Genomic DNA, 18,197 nt, shown 5'->3' with positions numbered 1-18,197 from the left:
TTCAGTGCAGAACTGGGATGATAACGTGATGACAGCAGCAGAACTGACAGCTGATCTGCTCCCACTTCCTGCAATCCGCAATGGACAAACTGAAAGTTTCTGAGGTTTATCAATATCTGCACAGAGACAAAGTCGGTTTTGTCATGTCATACAAACATGGTCGTTTTGTTTATTTGAAAGCAAATGTCGAGCCTGGCCAGTGTTTTAACAATGCGGGGCTTAAAGCTCGGCTGCTGTAACTGAAGCTGGAGAAGTCAGACCTGCGGGATGTTCGTGTTTCTGGACCTGGAGATCGTGTTCCCATTCAGCTGCGATCTTATGGAAGGTAACAAGATTATTTGACATATATGTCTTCATTTTTGCTATCCGAACTACATCATAGTCTACTTGGCTTTTTTTTTCTCTAGGTAGAAAATGCTGTGAGACGGGAAAACCGGGCTTGCCTGCACTGACTGACAAGAGCTGGGTCTGAAAGAAATGCTGGTCAGAAGAAGATGAAGTGCAGGACTGTCTCAGAAAATTAGAATATTGTGATTTTCTCTAATGCAATTATAAAAACAAAAATGTCATACATTCTGGATTCATTACAAATCAACTAGGGGTGTAACGATACACTAATCTCACGATACGGTACGATACACGATATTGAGGTCACGATAACGATACGATACGATATTATAGCAGTATTTTTTAACAACCTTGAATGAGGAATATATGACTGGAAAAAATGGTCTTTTATTTGAAAGACACAACATACAAAACAATACTGTACGTTTACCCTATTGTTACAGTTTGTAATGCTTTATAACTGTTTAAGTTTTAAAGAGAAAGCCAGGCCAACCATTTTCCACAAACTGAACTAAAAGTAAATGTCAGGTTTGCATTATGCATCTTAAGTTTCATACAAGTACAAATATTTTGCCACAAACTGAATAGTTTCTCTCATGTATGATTTGACTTTTTTTTTCTCCAGAAATTTAACAACTAAAATTGAATAAATAAATAAAAGTAAATAAATACATACAATTTTACATCATAAAAAATATTGATTCATGCTCACCTTATAAGTGTAAGAGGAGATTTATTTTTGTTAAGAAGGTTATTTTGGTAATTCAGGGTTCATTATTTTATAAATATATTCTTTATATTCTGTAAATCAGGGACTATAATTACACTAGTCAGTATATTAGTTGTTAGTATGTTTTAGAGGGCGGAGTGATACAGCACTAGGTGCTGTGTTGATGTTCTGAAATCCTACGCTGTTGAGCGGACATTGAAGTACACTCGATCTCTGCAGAAGTTGTCCCGTGTTTATCCTACTCAGGACCCCAAAAAGGTTTAATTTAATAAGGTAAGGCTTAACTCTACACCAGAATTAAATAAGTAAAGGTTCAGAGCTCAAAACAGGACCGCAAAACGGGACTAGTTTCTTGTGAGCGGAGTAAGATTTTGGTCCGCGCGGTCGCGGCTGCGGCCGCGGTCGGATGCGCGTTTCTAGTCAACACAATAGATTAATATTAATAATCCAATATCGCGATACAGGTTGTCACCTCCACGACACGTATCGTGACGTTTTTGTATCGCGAAATTTCGTGGCACGATATATTGTTACACCCCTAAAATCAACTGAAGTATTGCAAGCTTTTTATTATTTTAATATTGCTGATTATGGCTTACAGCTTAAGAAAACTCAAATATCCTATCTCAAAAAATTAGAATATTCTGCGAATCTTAATCTTAAACTGTAAACCATAATCAGCAATATTAAAATAATAAAAGGCTTGCAATATTTCAGTGGATTTGTAATGAATCCAGAATGTATGACTTGTTTTTTTTTTTTTTTTTTTTAAATTGCATTACAGAAAATAAAGAACTTTATCACAATACACACACAACAGGAAGGATCTTTACCAGCCGTCACCAACAGCATCTTCTACCACTCCAGAACCGGCACAGGAGGTGAAACTCTGTAGGACTCATGAAGAGTGGAGGACCAGCCCTGGGAATATTCTCCTGCAGCTCTGCCTCCCGCCATCACCCAACCAACTTCACATACTCCCAAAAATTGATGATTTTGTTGAGGGAAGGTTACAGTTCTGCAGTAAATATCTCAGCATTTTAAAACTAAAATGAATTATTTAGGAACCAACAGATGTTTGTACTGTGAAAATAAAGTTTGATGAAACTTAATTTCATTTCATTATTGCACTGAACTACGATCATGAATGATAGGCCTTATCTTCCTTAGTGTGTTACAATGTCTTTTAACAGTTCATCATTCATAGTAAGCTCATACTGTACATTAATAATGGATGAATTTTGAGTTTTGAGGAAACTAAACAAATGGCTTCAACAAGAAAATTCATATGTTTAATCTTAACAGGAATAAAAAAAGTAAAATATGGGGTAAGGGAACTGTCAATCGAATTTGTGCACATAAATCAAATGTGTGCATATTATTCTACAGTTATGCATAAATACAAAATTTAAATATTTGTCAAATCATACATATAGTGTGTATTTTCTCTGTAATCCATGTTCATAATCTTCTAATCACAGAGAAAATACACTACATATTATATGTTTGATTTGACTTAAATGTTTACATTTCTATTTATTTATGCACAACTGTAGAATATGCACACATTTGATTTATGTGCACAAATTCAATTAACAGTTCCCTTACCGCCATAGTAAAATACAAAAGCATCCCACACAATTACATCACTATAAAAACTATTCATATATAATATTAAAAAATACAATGCACACAGTATTTGTTGTTTATCTTTATTTAATGAACAACATCACTTGTGTAGCAGGCTCGGCCTCAGGTGACAGGTTTCAGGACCATCTAAAAAAAGGGGACGAGAAAAACATGGAGCAAAATTAATGCAGAAAATCTCATTACACTTAAAACAAGAGTATTTACCAAAAAAATAACTTATTTGACAATCTTCACCTGTTTCAAGTACATTTTCATTTGAAATAAGTAGAAAAATCTGCCAGTGGGACAAGATTTATCTTCTCATTACAAGCAAAAAAATCTTGTTCCACTGGCAGATTTTTTCACACGCAGGCACGCACACACATACACACACACACACACACACACACACACACACACGCATCTCAAAACCATCAACTGCCTTATAAATATACCAGTAGCAATGTTAGTGTATGACAACTTCTTCAGTATTAACAGTAGCCTACTGTCAGCTTCACAGCTAAAGTTGCTGAACTTACCCTCAGATCCGTGTTTGTTTCTCCGGGGGAGGCAGCGGATCCGCCGGCTGAGTTTACTCCTCTCTGGCTGGGGAGAGCGATTATAAACCAACCACAACTCAGGGAATGGATTATCCTTTGTTGTTTTTTTGTCAACAAAGTGGTGTGAACAAACAAAAATGTTGCGCGGTGGTTTTTTAGATGTAATGCCTCCAGCCCGGTCCGTGGCTTCAGAAAAAAAGTAAACAAAGCGGCGCATTGGACGTGTCTCTTTGAAGCTGGTTTGTGGTTGCAGCAGTCTCTATCCAACCACTCCTTCAGGTGCTTCCTAGAGTTACTACATCCAACTGCCGAGACATGTCGTTCCCGAACCACTTTTTTTCTTAGAAATATCCATTTTGTCCCTCTTTTTCGGAGCAATGTTGCCACTGTTTTCAATGGAAAAACCCAAAAACGGAAGTGAACTACTTACAGGGGAGGAGTTTAGGAAGTAGAGCGGAAACGGCCGGTAAACTTGTCTATATAAAGCAAGAGCAAATCTAAAAGAAATGGAAGTAATTTAAGTCAGAATAATCACGCAAAGATATACATTTTATTTAACTCTCTGTTGATCCGCTGCTTTGATCAAAAGTATGGTCTTTGAAACTCGTGTGTTTTGGGATTTTTTATTAAAAGGAATGTGCAAATAAAAAGAGGATAAAAAGACAGAAATCGTGCCCAATTTCCATTTAGGAATATGTATTCACCTACTAAAGACTGCGAAGCTGCACGCCGAGACAGAGAACACAAGGAGGTGTAATTACGCTAGTCTTAAGCAGCACAAAAGACTTTCATGTCACCATGTCAGATTCCGTTTCATTTGAAAGTACTATTTGCTTACTTTCAGGAAGCATCCTCTCACTCCCTCCATCTAACCCCACTACTATCAGGAAAACCCAGCCAAAGAAATGATGGACACCCACATGGGTTGTCTCTTGTGACATCTGTGACATCATTTAATAACATTGTTAAATAAGAGTACCGGTAATATGGTACAGCGTTGTGAAACTGACATGAACCTCCGAACCTAAAGGGGGCCCCACTGAGCTGAGATCGATAGAAAGCTTCTTTGTGCTGCTTTAAGCAACAGAATGCAATTATATCTGTTAGTATGCTTATCCAAAACCAAGTCGACACACGAACTCATGTGACATATTACATACAAAATATAATGTTAAATGTAATGACATAATGTGTCTTTACATTACACTATATACTGTTATGTTGTCAAGTGTTATTTGAAACATGCAATTAAAGATCGCCATTTCTAATTTAATATAATGTTAAGCAATATATGACACAACATAGACCTTTTATAAACTTTAAACATTTATAAACATTACACTTATAGAGACAACATATTGAATAATAATGAGATCCCCGTGTCAGTGTGTCATTGCAGTAACACCGGTGTCATCAAATCATGCTCTGAAGGCAAATGTGCCATTATAAGTAATGATATGATCAACATGCCAATATGTCAATCATCATGTCACTAGCTATCATGTTACTGTGACAGCACGTAAATGAGCTTCCATTGTGTTGCTCAACTTATTACGGAGGGCAGTACAGTAGGACAAGACATCACGCCAGTGTGTGCAACGTCAATACAGCAAACTGCATTATGCAAACGTGTGATTATTAGGGAAGCACCAATTCTTAACACTGCACAGAAAAGATACCCAATTTGTAAGACCTGTAAGATGCCAATAAATAAAAGATTTGATTTAATGCTATAAATAGCCTTGCCTTTCTGAAGAAGATCAACTTGAAGAGGCTAACAAAAGCTAATAGGCTAAAATCAAAAGTATCCAGGCTCACAGCCTGCAGCTCACTCTCCATCACTGCTACTAACAATGAGGAAAGTAAAGCCATCACAAGGAAAACCTTGGAATATCTTGACCCAGTACCATCACCCCACTGTAGTGAGAATTTGGTGAAGTCAGACGCGCGCAGCAGTTTTGGAGAAAAGTTACTTGTAGTCAATTTCTATTTTTTTTTACAACAACGATTTTGTATATGGCTGATTATATTTCCTAGAGAGAAACTGGAAAGGAGCCAATAAGACGGAGCAAAAAAGTCTTTGGTATAGAGACTGTTGGTGTCCAATTTCCATGTTTAGCTGCAATTTGTAAAGGTCTCAGTTTAGTTAAGGCTGTTACATTTCTTTCAGTGAGTCTGCAGGAAGCACGACAGCCATGAGACAAAATCTGACGTCTCAAATTCAGCAGTTGTAAAAAGAAAAACAATCACAGAATCCAGCTGTTGCTCATCCATCCCTTTCTCTGCTTACTTTAAGATAAGATAAGAGATAAGATAAACCTTTAATAGTCCCACAGAGGGGAAATTTGCAATAAATATAAATATATTTTATAAACTGTATTTAGAAACATGAATAGAATATGCTTTTTCCAGTGACAGCTTGTTGTTTTTGCAACTTTGCAAATCTAAATTTGGGTTGGCAGTTTGGCTTCCATTGCCCATAATAATAGATGAGGTGCAGTTCTTAAGATTAGGTCTATTATGCAAAGAAGTATACTGAAGATTAGTATTAAGTCTTTATAAACTTAAATAGGAACAGGAACAGCATGCCAACATTCAGCATTTTTTTACCATTTGAAATATCAGCTTAGTTCAAAGTTGAGTCTCCTGTTTTTCCCTCTGGGATGTTTTCAGGCTGTGAGATGTGTTCTTGATGTTGTTTTGTTTTAATGGTAAAAGTAAATTACATTTCAAATCGCAATTTTTAAAAATGCATTTCAATAACATGGATTTATCTTTTTTCAAGTATCGATTTATTGATTTAACCCCAGCAGGGGAGAAGCGTATTGATTTTTGACTACATTGCACCATTTGACCTTGTTTACTGAAACACATTGCTTTTGAAAGGGGACACTGTGTGAGCACTTCTATTTTCTGCAAAGTACATACAATTTTAGACTAATGTCTTACATACATGCTTTTCTAGCCATTTTTTTAAAGCATATAGTATGCTGGCTCGGATGAGTTATACAGAAAACGCTTTCCATTCGTTTCTAGCGATGCAGCATCACGTCATCTTAAAAACCATATTACACCTTCAAGAGGTCCTCAATGTCCCACAAAATGTGATATTCTTCTAACGATCCTTTTCATTTACCTTCTTCATCCTGTTCAGAAGCTCCGGGCCTCCTGTGAGCACCTACTTGTTATAGTGCAAGAGCCAAGTTAAATGCTGGACAGATCACCAGTCCATCAGAGGCAACAGTAGCTATATCTTTCTCTTTTTAAATCACCAATAACCGACCACTGATGCTGTGACCTGCTGTAATCACGTTCCCCCACTCTGCTCTAAAAAACACCCTCACGGATCCTTGAAGTGAACGCAGAATATTTAAGAGTTTGGTGTTTAAAAACCAGATGTGCACAAATGAGGAGCACAAATGAGGAGCACTCCGAAGGATTATTTCCTCATAATTCTGCCTACGTATCGAGTCATAACTAGGCACCGTCAGCAGTTGCAAAGAGGTTCTGAACATTAAGTTTATGGGCTCCTCATTACTTAAAATGTTAGGGTCTCCCCAAAGCCCAATGAAATTTTGATGGCGGGACAACAGTTAGTTTGCTAGCGCCGCACTCCCACGGATGGAGGTGTAAATGGGTAAGGGTGTCTCTTCGGACACGTCCACATTCACACAGGGGAACACATTGTACTAATTCACCTCTCTGCTCTTGTGCGAGTAAATATTCAGCACTGATATACCAGAGAAATGAGTCAGAGAACCTCAGTTTTGAGTGGACTGGTGCTCTGCAGACGTGCATGAAGAGGCCGGGGTCTGCAGTGGTGTAATGATCTGAGTTAGCCATTTACTGACTCCCCATCTGCATACAGTAAAAAACAAACATTCCTGTAAATAAAGGCAGCTGTCCAGCAACTGTCTTCCCAGCAACAATGGTATTGACTGTAGTCAGATGCTCCGCTGATTAAAAATTGATCCATTTTGAAAAATCTAATCAACTGAATAGGATTCTTTCATATGTGAGGTGGGGTTGGGTGTGTTTCATGGGAGGCATGAAGGGGTGGGGTGGGCGGGGAGGCAACTGCTGGAAACGCGGCAGACCTGTTATTAACCCTTGCACCTCCACGCAACCCCCTGCACCCTGCTCCCCTCTTCACATCCCTCTGCGCCCTGGGACTAGACACGGCCCAGACGGTCTGAATTATTCAGCAGTCTGAGAGAGGCTCCGGCCACTTGGCCTATTAATGCCTGCCAGTAGAGACTAGTGGCTCTAATGGCCAGTCCAAAGGAGCCCGAGCTCCCAGTGGACTGGAGAAGGGCTGCCAGAGCCGGGCTGCAGGGGATGTGACAAAGAATTCATCAGGGACCGAGGTCGTGGCAGGTTAATGATGCCGCACGTCTAGACGGACGCTGAACTCACACCCTGCCCAAAAGGCAGAGGGGGATGGGGCGGAAAAGCAATAATACTTTTTTTTATCTTTGAAGGAGAACTAACCATGCAATATTAAGTCTTTGAGCGTACTTACGAAAGAGCGGCCTTGCTGATTTTGACCACGACCCACTACTGACCCACGGGTTCATCTTTAAAAATAACAGAGCTATGAATGTGCCCAAAACTACATATGAAAATAAATAAATAAATAAGATTACCGTATTTTCCGCAATAAAAGCCTTTAATTTTCTCAAAAACTGGCAGCGCACCTTATATATGATCATTACGGTCATTTCTGTTACTGTAGTCAGGGGGATTGTGGGTAATGTAGTTGGTGTCGCCGAAGTAATGGCGCTAAAAACGTCAGGAATCGTCACAGACGTTCAAGACAACAGCAGTGACGCTGACTCTCATAATGGCGACTTTGACGAGATGGAGCAAAGCTGGTTTTTATTTTGTTAATAAAGTTTGACATACGGCGCTTTTCTTCTTGTTTTTTTTTTTTTTTGCATTTGCTGTACCATTTTGTAGCATTTCTTGTAGCGCAACTCCATCAGGTAGATACGTAACTCAACCCCAGCCACTATAGTACGGTATTTTACCATATATTTAGTGCGCCTTATAATGCGGTGCGCCTTATATATGGAAAAGGTTTTTAAATACGTCATTCATTGAAGGTGCGACTTATAATGCGGTGCTCCTTATAGTGCGGAAAATACGGGAAATAAGATTATATTTTTGGTAGTGCACCAGTAGTGCAGTTAGACTGATCACAGCTAGATCCAAAGTACATACGTGGCTGAATAACATCGTCTCCATAGCCCTACTCTGATTACCCACAACCCCTCATCATCACTGCACTAACAACACCTAAACTTGGAGAGGGCCCTCAACTGCAGCACAAAGTCCCTCAGTAATCAGGGAATCTCCCCCAGAGAAAAAGGGTGCATCTCTCACTTGGGAGCAACTCTTTTGTCATGTTGTCACCATGGCGATCATATGCTTCCACCTGGTGACTCAGAGCATGCAAATACAATAATAAACAGCGCCTGTGAAAACCTCCCTCTCTGGGTGCAGCACAGATGATCTGATCAACGACAGTGCAGAGCAGGTTCTGTGCTACCTGGAGGATTCCTAATGGAGAAAGCTCTCAGACAAAAGGTAATCATTCTAGCACCAGAACACTCTGTCATCATTTTCTGTGAGGACAAACACATTATTAAGTCCAGGCACAAAGGCAGGGGAATGTATTCTTATTATCATCCACTTGAGATTTATGCACTTCAAGGTTGACTTCTTTGAGAGAGCAAGTTTGATCAGCCTGATGAAGCGGAATGAGTTTAGCCTTCAGACGGTACTACGCGTACCGGACTGCATCTCCACAGCAGAGGCTCTTCCCCCTCTTCCAGGAACTGGTGCCAAGCCCATTTACTTTTGAGGTCAGCATTGCAGCCATGATTACGCCACATCAAGGGCAGCCACCAGAAGGCTATAGAGGGGACACTGACACAGCTAACGCCCACACGTAATTTCCTCTTCTCCCATAATTCAAGGTAACTCAGCACGTAATACTGAGACCCACATGAGAAGATTGTAAAGCCTTTGGAACAGCAGAGATTTAAAAACAAGTTGGCCAAAGAAGCGCATTCAAAAATATAATGGGTATTAAGTCAAAAGAATTAAAAACAAAACACAAAACATATGCCTTCCCACCTATTATAAACATAATAGGCTGGAATACATATGTAGTGCAGCAAGAAAACCGCTCGGTTATTAGACTAACATCCATTACAAATATTAGGAATACATTAATAGTCAATTTGATCATTTCCATTGAGTATTATGCTAAGATGTAGTGACTACAAATATTCCTCATGAGTTTGCACACATCTCCACGTGTATGTCCTCTAGTTTGTCACACGCGTTGACCCCGGGACCCCCGGATCCAAATTTCCACTTCTTCAGGCATATCTTCCTCCTGCCGCATTCAGCAAACGCCTGGAGCAATGTTTAGCTAAACCTGCTGGCCTACGTAGGCAGGGAGAGTCCCCAGAGGGCTGAACAATCAGACAATTTCAAGATCATGAAGCATTAAACCAATCCCGGCAGGGTACACTAATTAAACAGCCGAGCCCGGCACAGCCAACCAATCCCCACAGAGCAATTAAATCCATCCCCTCTAAAACACTGTGGAACCTGTCTGGGGAAAACTGCTGCGAAGTGAGAGAGCAAGAAAGAAGGAGAGATGTGCCGGGGAGGGGAGGAAAATATAAAATTCATCTGGAAAAAAAAGAGAGAGGAAAAAACTATAGGAGGAATGCAGCGGGAGGCTAACAAGGGAAATTGAAAAGGGAAGAGTCTCAACTCATGTCTTTGTTCTTCTCTCTCTTTTTTTCTATTATGGTTCAAAATGCTTCCTTTTACTCTCAGCTGAGGAGGTGGGGAGTGTGTGACCACATTTGAATTCAAAAATAGTGACCCTGTTGCGATCAAAAGTTGCATATTTAATTAAGATTACAAGGTCTAGAAAGCACTCATGAGACTGGACAGAAAGACAGAATAGCCTCAAGGCCTAAATTACACACCAGCAGAGCTGCTAACACAGTTGCAAACCCTAATCAATACCCCGATGCCCTCCTCTACTAAAGTATATGAACAGGTGACAATGGAAACATGACATCACTGAGCTTTTCAGGGAACAACAAAGACAAATAAACTGAAAATCAGGTGGCGGCGGAGGGACGCAAACTGAATTTAGAGGATCACCGTGACATCTACACACCGGCAATTGCATTAACATAGAACTGCTCAGGGAGAATATAATACAAGGGGGAGTTGGTTTTTTTCTTTCAAAAATAAAATGTTGTGGTTAGGTAAATTCTCCTCTTGATTTTTCATTTCCGGGGAGAGGCACAGTCAAGAGTGGAGGTGTCAGCCAGGAGCGACTGCAAACCAGAAGTGAGGATGAGGAGAGACACTTACTCTTTTCTCCCCCGACTGCGGTGGAGTATAAATCACAGAGCCCAGCTTCATTTCTTCACTTCCTGTACCTCTCCATTAAAAATGATAAACTGTACTTCTTGAAGCCACTCGTTTGCTTTAGGGTCCCACTCTGCACCTTCCTGGGGAAGAAGCAAGAGTACGCAGCTCAGATTTATTCCATCCCCTCCCATTGTTGGGTATGAATAAGAGAGTAATTAACGGTGTATGTGTGTGTGTGTGTGTGTGTGTGTGTAGCGAGGAGGGGGGGGGCTACACAATGACACAATCGTCTAACACAACAAGCCTGATCTATTCACTTTTGCATTTACACACCTTTCACATTATTTTGATAAATACAAGCACATCTGCTTAGTAAGAATAAATGCAGGCTTAACACTCAAAAGACCACCAAGAGGGTCTCTTTCCTGTGTCTTCTCACTTAAATGAGGACAAATGGGCCTTACAAGTCGGCGGCGTGCACCAGATTAATGTTGCTCTCATCTTGTAAACACACTCGGAGCGGTGCAAATAATAAAAGCATTGGAGATCCCCAAAGACAACCTGGACAAGGTTAGTTGTCTCATTGATCTCAGGGGTGTTCTGAGCCCAGGAGCACCCCTTCACATAACTGCTAACCCCTCTAACATGACAACCAGTGTCAAGAGTAAATAAATAAATAAATAAAAATCTACAAAAGCCTGCTACTAGCACATTTAGAAAGAGGGGGAAGTGCGTTTATTTTTGCCATGAAGGACAAAATGGACAATAGGGGGAATAAAACCCAGACAAGCCTGCAAAATACAGCTGAGGCATGTTGGGTAAAAAGATGGGGAGGCTGAAAGGGAGGACAGCAGCCTAGTAAAAAGAACAAGAAAAGACTGGTGTGCTCAATACGTCTGCAATGCCGTCACACAGTCAAAACAAATAAAGCCGAGGCCGCAGTGGAGAAACGCAGCTCAATAAGGACTTACTGGGCAGGGGACTGGCTGTCAGCAGGGAGAGAGGACACAGCTTTATACCCATGCCGATGAGCCATTACCGCTCTCCTCCTGACGCTTCCGCCTGCCTCACTGCGAGGGAAGAAGAGGCTGCCCCACCACCGTGGAGCCATCCTCCACCACACTAATGTGTCCCTGAAGTTTTGTTAAAGCTGGTTATTTACTCCTGCAAAGAAATTGCTCCTGCCTGGAGGCAGCAGAATGGAGAACACATTCCTATGAAAAATCTGGCATCTCTCGCTACGCAGCATTGTCAACTATCAGGGGGCCGCTCCTATTGAAACTCTGGGAATAATGCTTATTTTTATCTTCTTTTTTTTGCCACAGTGTTACATTAAATAAATAAAGCCGCTAGATTCCAGAAAACTGATTATTTAAGGATGGAGAATTGAAAGATATGACCGACATTGTCGGTAGAAAATCTTAGCACCCATAAGCCACATCAACTTGTGATCAGTGTTGCAAAAGCATCTAAGTGAGTAAATACATCAAGCTGCTGGGGTTCAAAGGGTCATCTGTTCCACGTCATATGCACATAAAAAATAGTTCCCTCCAGCTTCCTCTGTTCATGCACTTGAGATATCAAACACAATCAATAGATTTGATAAGCTACTTCAAAATAGGATGAATATCTTCAATGAGGACCATGACGTTTGTGCTCAGGATGTTTTTATTACTGACGACACTAAATCTGTTACTGGACGCAAACTTCCTAGAAACCTGCTTTGGACAGAAAACTTAAGAGTCAAACATGCCTCAGGATTTCTTTATTTTTGTTTTTGCTTACCAACAAGAGCCATCAGCAACAGTGAACTCAGTGCTGCCACCAGTGGTTGGAGGTTATATTACAACATTACTGGATAAAATTGTATTTCTGTCTATATCTTAAGGTAAGGTAAGTTAATCACATTACCTGTAGTTTATGAATTTCTGTTTTTGATCATTTTAATGAAATAAACTTTTGTTGCAGCTTTTGAGACATGTAAAATCAACAATTGCTGATATGAACACAGGCCCCGTCACATCTGGGCTTATCAAACAGCAGCATATAAAGTAGTCTCGCAAATGACTGGATAGGTATGGAAATCTACTTGAAGGAAGGTCAAAGTGATTAAGCTGACATTAATGACAGGCCTAGTCTTCCTGTGAGAATGCTCACCGTTACCGTCTCTAAACCCATTTGTCATTCTGCTTCCAACACTCAAGTGTCTGCTTTGAAGTCTCTACCACTAATGCTACACAGAGAGGTTAAACAGCTTAATGCTCAAATCTGTTTCACTCCTCTCGCTCTCTAATGTTCCCCGCGTTTTATGCACCGGGTTATGGCTCCTGGATTTCACATCTCAATTTGCCCCAGATTGCCCTGTAAAGCTCCCCCTCTTTCTTATTGGCTTTGTTGTCATTGTCAAAAGGAAGAGCGGGGCAACCTGAAGGATGTGGGGACCGTGACAGGCATGCCCCACCCAACACCTCGCAGAATATTAAATGTTTATATAGGACCTGGAGTGGTGTAGCCTCTACATTCGCAAAACACAACCTAATCTGCTGGAGATTTGGAAGATCTAACAACAAAAGACAAGTCGTGAAGAAATACATAATGAGCTCATATAGCCTCCACTGTGGAGGTCAGCGTCAAACCCTTTCATATCCATCACAGCGTATGAATGAAACGATGCAGTCATTATGATAAATAAAAAACAAGCTCTGAGGCGCTCAGGACTCCTTTACTCTCCAGCACAATGAGATTATACTGATGTATGTGACATTAACAATATCAGCAAACAAACATGTGAAAGCATGAATGAAAGGGAGACAGAAACTGATTTTCACAGCCAATTTGAGATTGTAGGGTTGGTGTGTGTGTGTATGTATGTTTGTGTGTCTGGGTTTGTCTGTGTGGAGGAGCAACTGGCAAACAGCACACAGAGCATGCTGGCAGCAGACGCAGCCAGGCTCGCAGGCTGCAAAGCAATTTCACTGTTTGGCAATACTGTTGTCTCTGTGTGTGGATTAGAGCTGACACCAGAGCAACTGAGTCATGCTAAATGTAGTACAATCACAAGCTTTTGTTCCTGATCTAAAACCCCACAGCCTCTTTGATTCATGAAAGAGGGACTGGAAACTAGGCTGAGAAAATGGCAACAAATAAGCGGAGCATTATTTCACCATATGGGCACAATATTGCAACATCGTTTAAAACAACAGAGGGATAAAAGTAACTTGTGGTAAAAAAAAAAAAAAAGCACAGAGCCAAAGTTTTCAAAAGTAAAGAAAATCTAATCTTTTTACTTCACTGATGATGTCCTTGGAAAAATACAGAGTTTAAGAAATGTAGAAATGGGGATCAAAAACAACCACAACGGGAATCAAACTGGATTTCCACCCGCTTTAACTGCTACTTCTCATCACCAGACTGCTTCAAGACTTTCCACGGCCCCAATGTTAACTCTCCAGGTACCATAATGGCCCGTGAGTCATATCTGAGCCTGGCAGGACCTGGCAGGACAGACCCTGACCCGTCCTTTTCATGCTCGCCCACAGAAATGCCATCTGGCTGGTGTGAATGATTACCACAGCAACGGCCGGGTGACCTGCAGCCAGCAGGAACCAAGGTCACTCCACCTCAGTGCTTCACACTTTCCCTGCCCTCTTTTCATGAGCCTGCAGGTGAATTATTCATCCTGTGCAACGCATAGGACAAATCTCCTACACAAACAGTGAAAAAAAAATAAAATAGAAAAGTGCAGACTCAGTTTTGTGTTATAATAACTTGTAATGAGAAAATAAATGTGCTGGTGAACCACTAAAATAAATAGTTCTCAGATGGGTTCCTACATTTTAAGAACAGTACGGGCATAGATGGTGAAACAGCTGTAATCATTTTACACTACCAACTGACTCCTACCATGACTGAATGAGAAATAAGTGAACTAATTGATTTCTGACACATGTATCAGAGGGTGTCACATTCAAGCAAGAGGCATGTTCACAGCCACGATGCTGTCATGTTACTAAGATTATGTGATCAACCCCTGGAATAGTAAAGCTTTAAGGATAAAAGAAGCAGAAACTGTAAAAAGGAAATTGCCTGACAAACATTTGTTGTCCTTTTTAATTTTAGCTCTTAATTTCACAGCTCACAGGGACTTAGTGGTCTGTTTGTTTGAATTAAATATTGAATTAGTGATCTCTATGCAAACAGAGATAGGTGACTATTGTGGATGTCCTTATTGTTTGCAACATCACTTGAGCTGCGCATCTTCATGGGATCCAAAAGTCAATCACCCTCTAACTACTGAAGCAGCTTGTTGTCAATATGCTGAAAATCACCTTTCTAAAGTAGATTAAGAGACTAATTCTTCATAAGAAGTGGCATCAAAGTGCTTTCTTTGAGAGGAATAAAACACAATTATGGAAACGTGAGTATGAGTTAACACTTTTGATTGATGACTGTTTATGCGCCTTGTGATGATCACTGACTCCAGACTATCCTTCTTTATTATCATATACCACTAGATCAGGAGTTGGCAACCCGCGGCTCTAGAGCCTTTAGCCTTTAGCCTTTCTAGAGCCTTTTCTCTTTAGCGCCGCCCTAGTGGCTCCTGGAGCTTTTTCAAAAATGTTTGACCTTTTTTTTCCTTTTTTTTCTTTTTTTTCCCCTTTTTTTCTCTTTTTTTTCTTTTTCTTCATTTTTTCCTTTTTTCTTCCTTTTTAATCTCGATCTTTTGACTTTTTTCTCGTAATTTTGACTTTTTTTCACGAAATTTTGACTTTTTCTCGAAATTTTGACTTTTTTTCTCGAAATTTTGACTTTTTTTCTCGACATTTTGACTTTTTTCTCAACATTTCGACTTTTCTCGAGATTGTACTTGAGCATTAGACTTTTCATTTTTTGCGGCTCTAGACATATTTGTTTTTTTGTGTGTTTTTGGTCCAATATGGCTCTTTCAACATTTTGGGTTGCCGACCCCTGCACTAGATCATCATTCATGTCAGTTCAGCTTTAAATCCGAGGTTACCTTGATTTAAAACCAAAAAATGTATCATAATCTGTCCTGCGAACCCCAGATGAGACAGGCTATGGAGGACACTGCCATGAAGCCGCAACAATAGCTCCATGCAGCCCGGATGGATGAGAGCAGGTCCGGCGGCTGCGGCGCTGCGGGAGCAGCCCGAGAAAAACCGGCTTTCCCCCGGACTACCACGCCGCTGTCAGCCCTCATGAAGCAGAACATCCGTCAAACTGCAGAGACGGTGCCCTTGCGCCGGCCGAGGATGATTTACAAAACATTAGCGGGGAATACAATTACACAGCAGCCCCCCCTCCCGCTCCCTTCCCCGCCGGCCGAGCAGCGCTCTGCGGCTCCGGGCAGAGACGCGGAGGAGAGACGGATACGACCGGTCCCTTCTCAGCCTGATTGCGGCTTCTGCTTTCTGCGTATAAAAAAACACATAACCAGGTGTTGTGCCAAAAAGTGATTGCCTGCCAGAATCTGATTTCTTCTGATTTCTGCCCGTGGGAGTGCACACAGCAGCCCGTTGAACGATAGCGCTAAAACGTCATATTTTCCGATTATGAAGCTCAAGAATGAGATCAAGTCATATTCAGGCAGAAACAACTTTTCATTAACTGTATTTGGCCTTCAATGAATTTTTGGCAGGTGAAAATGCCTATTTTGTGTTGTAATGGTCCTTTAAAAGAGTTAAAAGCAATCCTGTGAGCTCTAGTGTTTATATTATGAAGCTCAAGAATGAGATCAAGTCATATTTAGGTAGAAACAACCTTTCATTAACTGTATTTGGCCTTCAATCAATTTTTGGCAGGTAAAAATACCCATTTTCAGGGGAGAAATCAGATTCTGGCAGGCAATCACTTTTTGGCACAACACCTGGATATGCGATGTGGCTTATATAGACAAATTCAACTTTGACCCAAGTGGGTGAAGGTATAAGCTACGGAGCTGACATGCCATTTAATGGGAGTAACATAGGTATACATACAAACTAAAGCCTGAATTATGGCTCTGCGTTAAATCGACGCAGAGCCTACGCCGTAGGGTACGGCGTACGCCCTGCGTTGGTGTAACGCGGAACCATAAATCAGCCTTAAGGACTCACCTGCCATATAATGAGACATTTTTTTGCTATACCAGCACTTCAGTATTTTAAAGCCTATACAAATTCATCTTCCAGCATATATGAGAGGTGACATTGGAGATATAATTTAAAAAAAATACTATTAACAATAATACTAATAACAACGTCCTCATAATAAACTTTCCAAATCAGAACTACAACTTCCCGACATGCGCCTTTCTCTTTCTCCCATGCCAAGGTATGAAAACGTGAAGATAAACGCATGAAAGATGCAGTGAAAACGTAACAGCAGTCGATATAACCCGGATAAAACACACTCACACACAAAAAAGTTACAGTAAGCGTCCAAGAAGAGCATTAAAAGTTTCCGTACGTGTAAAGTACGGCGGTACCGGGATAAGGCGAGGATAAGAGGCGAGACCGCGGCATGAAAGCTGCGGCGCTGTCCGCGGTGCTGATCCCAGCCCGGCTGCTCCGCGGCCGCTCCGCCGCTGATCAATGATTGAACTGAACAAAGGCAGAACAGGGATCAATTTCTAATAACTATCAATGCGAACAACGCTCGCCCTCGTCCCGCACTCGCGCCGAAATGGGTCGACACACACCGGGGCAGAAAGGCGAGACATCCCGCTGCAGAAATGCACAGAGAAAGGTGAGAATAGCACTAACCTGGAGCCGCCGTAGATCAAATTTCTTCCAATATTGAAACATCGATCCTACATCGGCGGCCATCTTGGGGGATATTGAGGAGATTTTTTTTCAGCGGCTGCAATAAATATGTGGGCTGGATTCACCCTCCTTAAACAACGTTTACGACCACTTTTTTTTTTTAATTAAAAAAAAAGTAACCTGCAGACTGAACAGCAAACTCCACCGACGTTTTCGACAAGTCTGCCAACATTATGTTTGTTTTGATTTTGTTTAGTAGTATCTCCGCTGAATAAAGTCTTTTTTTTTTGTTTTTTTGTGGGGAGGGGGGGTTTAGAGATGGGGGTCTGGCAAAGTGCCCGCAGTCTGTGAAAACTAAAGAGTAAAACGCGCCGCGGTCCGCAACATTAACTGGACAATTGCACTTGATTTTGCTTTGGCAAAGTTATCAATACTGACGTAAAGCCCGAGGTTGATCAATACAGTCTGGAAAAAGGGAAGGAGATGATGATGTGTGGATTAGTGGAGTTCTGGGAGTTAAGCCAAGCCTACTTTTTTTTCTCTTTTTTCTCCCTTTTTTTTTTAAACTTCTTTTTTGGCGTGTTTATTGCAGAAGCGCGCGCGTCGTTATAATTAGAGACAGAGCAGCAAATTAGAGCAGGCTCCATTATCAATAGATTTAGTCAACTTTTATTAGGATGTCACTTAGTCCACGTGTTGTTTTCAAAGAAGACAAAGTAGCCAAGGGACTGTCTGTATCTGAAGGGAATATTCATT

At 40.9% G+C, this 18,197-nt stretch overlaps 1 protein-coding gene across 2 annotated transcripts in view; it reads right to left on the bottom strand.

The window, feature by feature from the left end:
• Positions 1 to 17,697, bottom strand: part of cux2b (cut-like homeobox 2b) — a 109,020-nt gene extending 91,323 nt beyond the window's left edge. The window contains exon 1 of one of the 2 annotated variants that reach the window (XM_061730474.1): positions 17,442 to 17,697. In XM_061730474.1, the coding sequence (XP_061586458.1) occupies positions 17,442 to 17,504 (63 nt within the window). In that variant the 5' untranslated portion in view covers positions 17,505 to 17,697. Of the gene's footprint in view, positions 1 to 10,677; positions 10,796 to 17,441 lie in introns of those variants that run through there. The other variant, XM_061730475.1, reaches the window with a different exon arrangement.
• Between the last annotated feature and the right edge of the window lie 500 nt (positions 17,698 to 18,197).

The sequence above is a fragment of the Cololabis saira genome, chromosome 9 (genome assembly GCF_033807715.1).
Source record: "Cololabis saira isolate AMF1-May2022 chromosome 9, fColSai1.1, whole genome shotgun sequence".
Lineage (NCBI taxonomy): Eukaryota > Metazoa > Chordata > Actinopteri > Beloniformes > Belonidae > Cololabis > Cololabis saira.
This window is presented reverse-complemented; position numbering and strand designations above follow the sequence as displayed.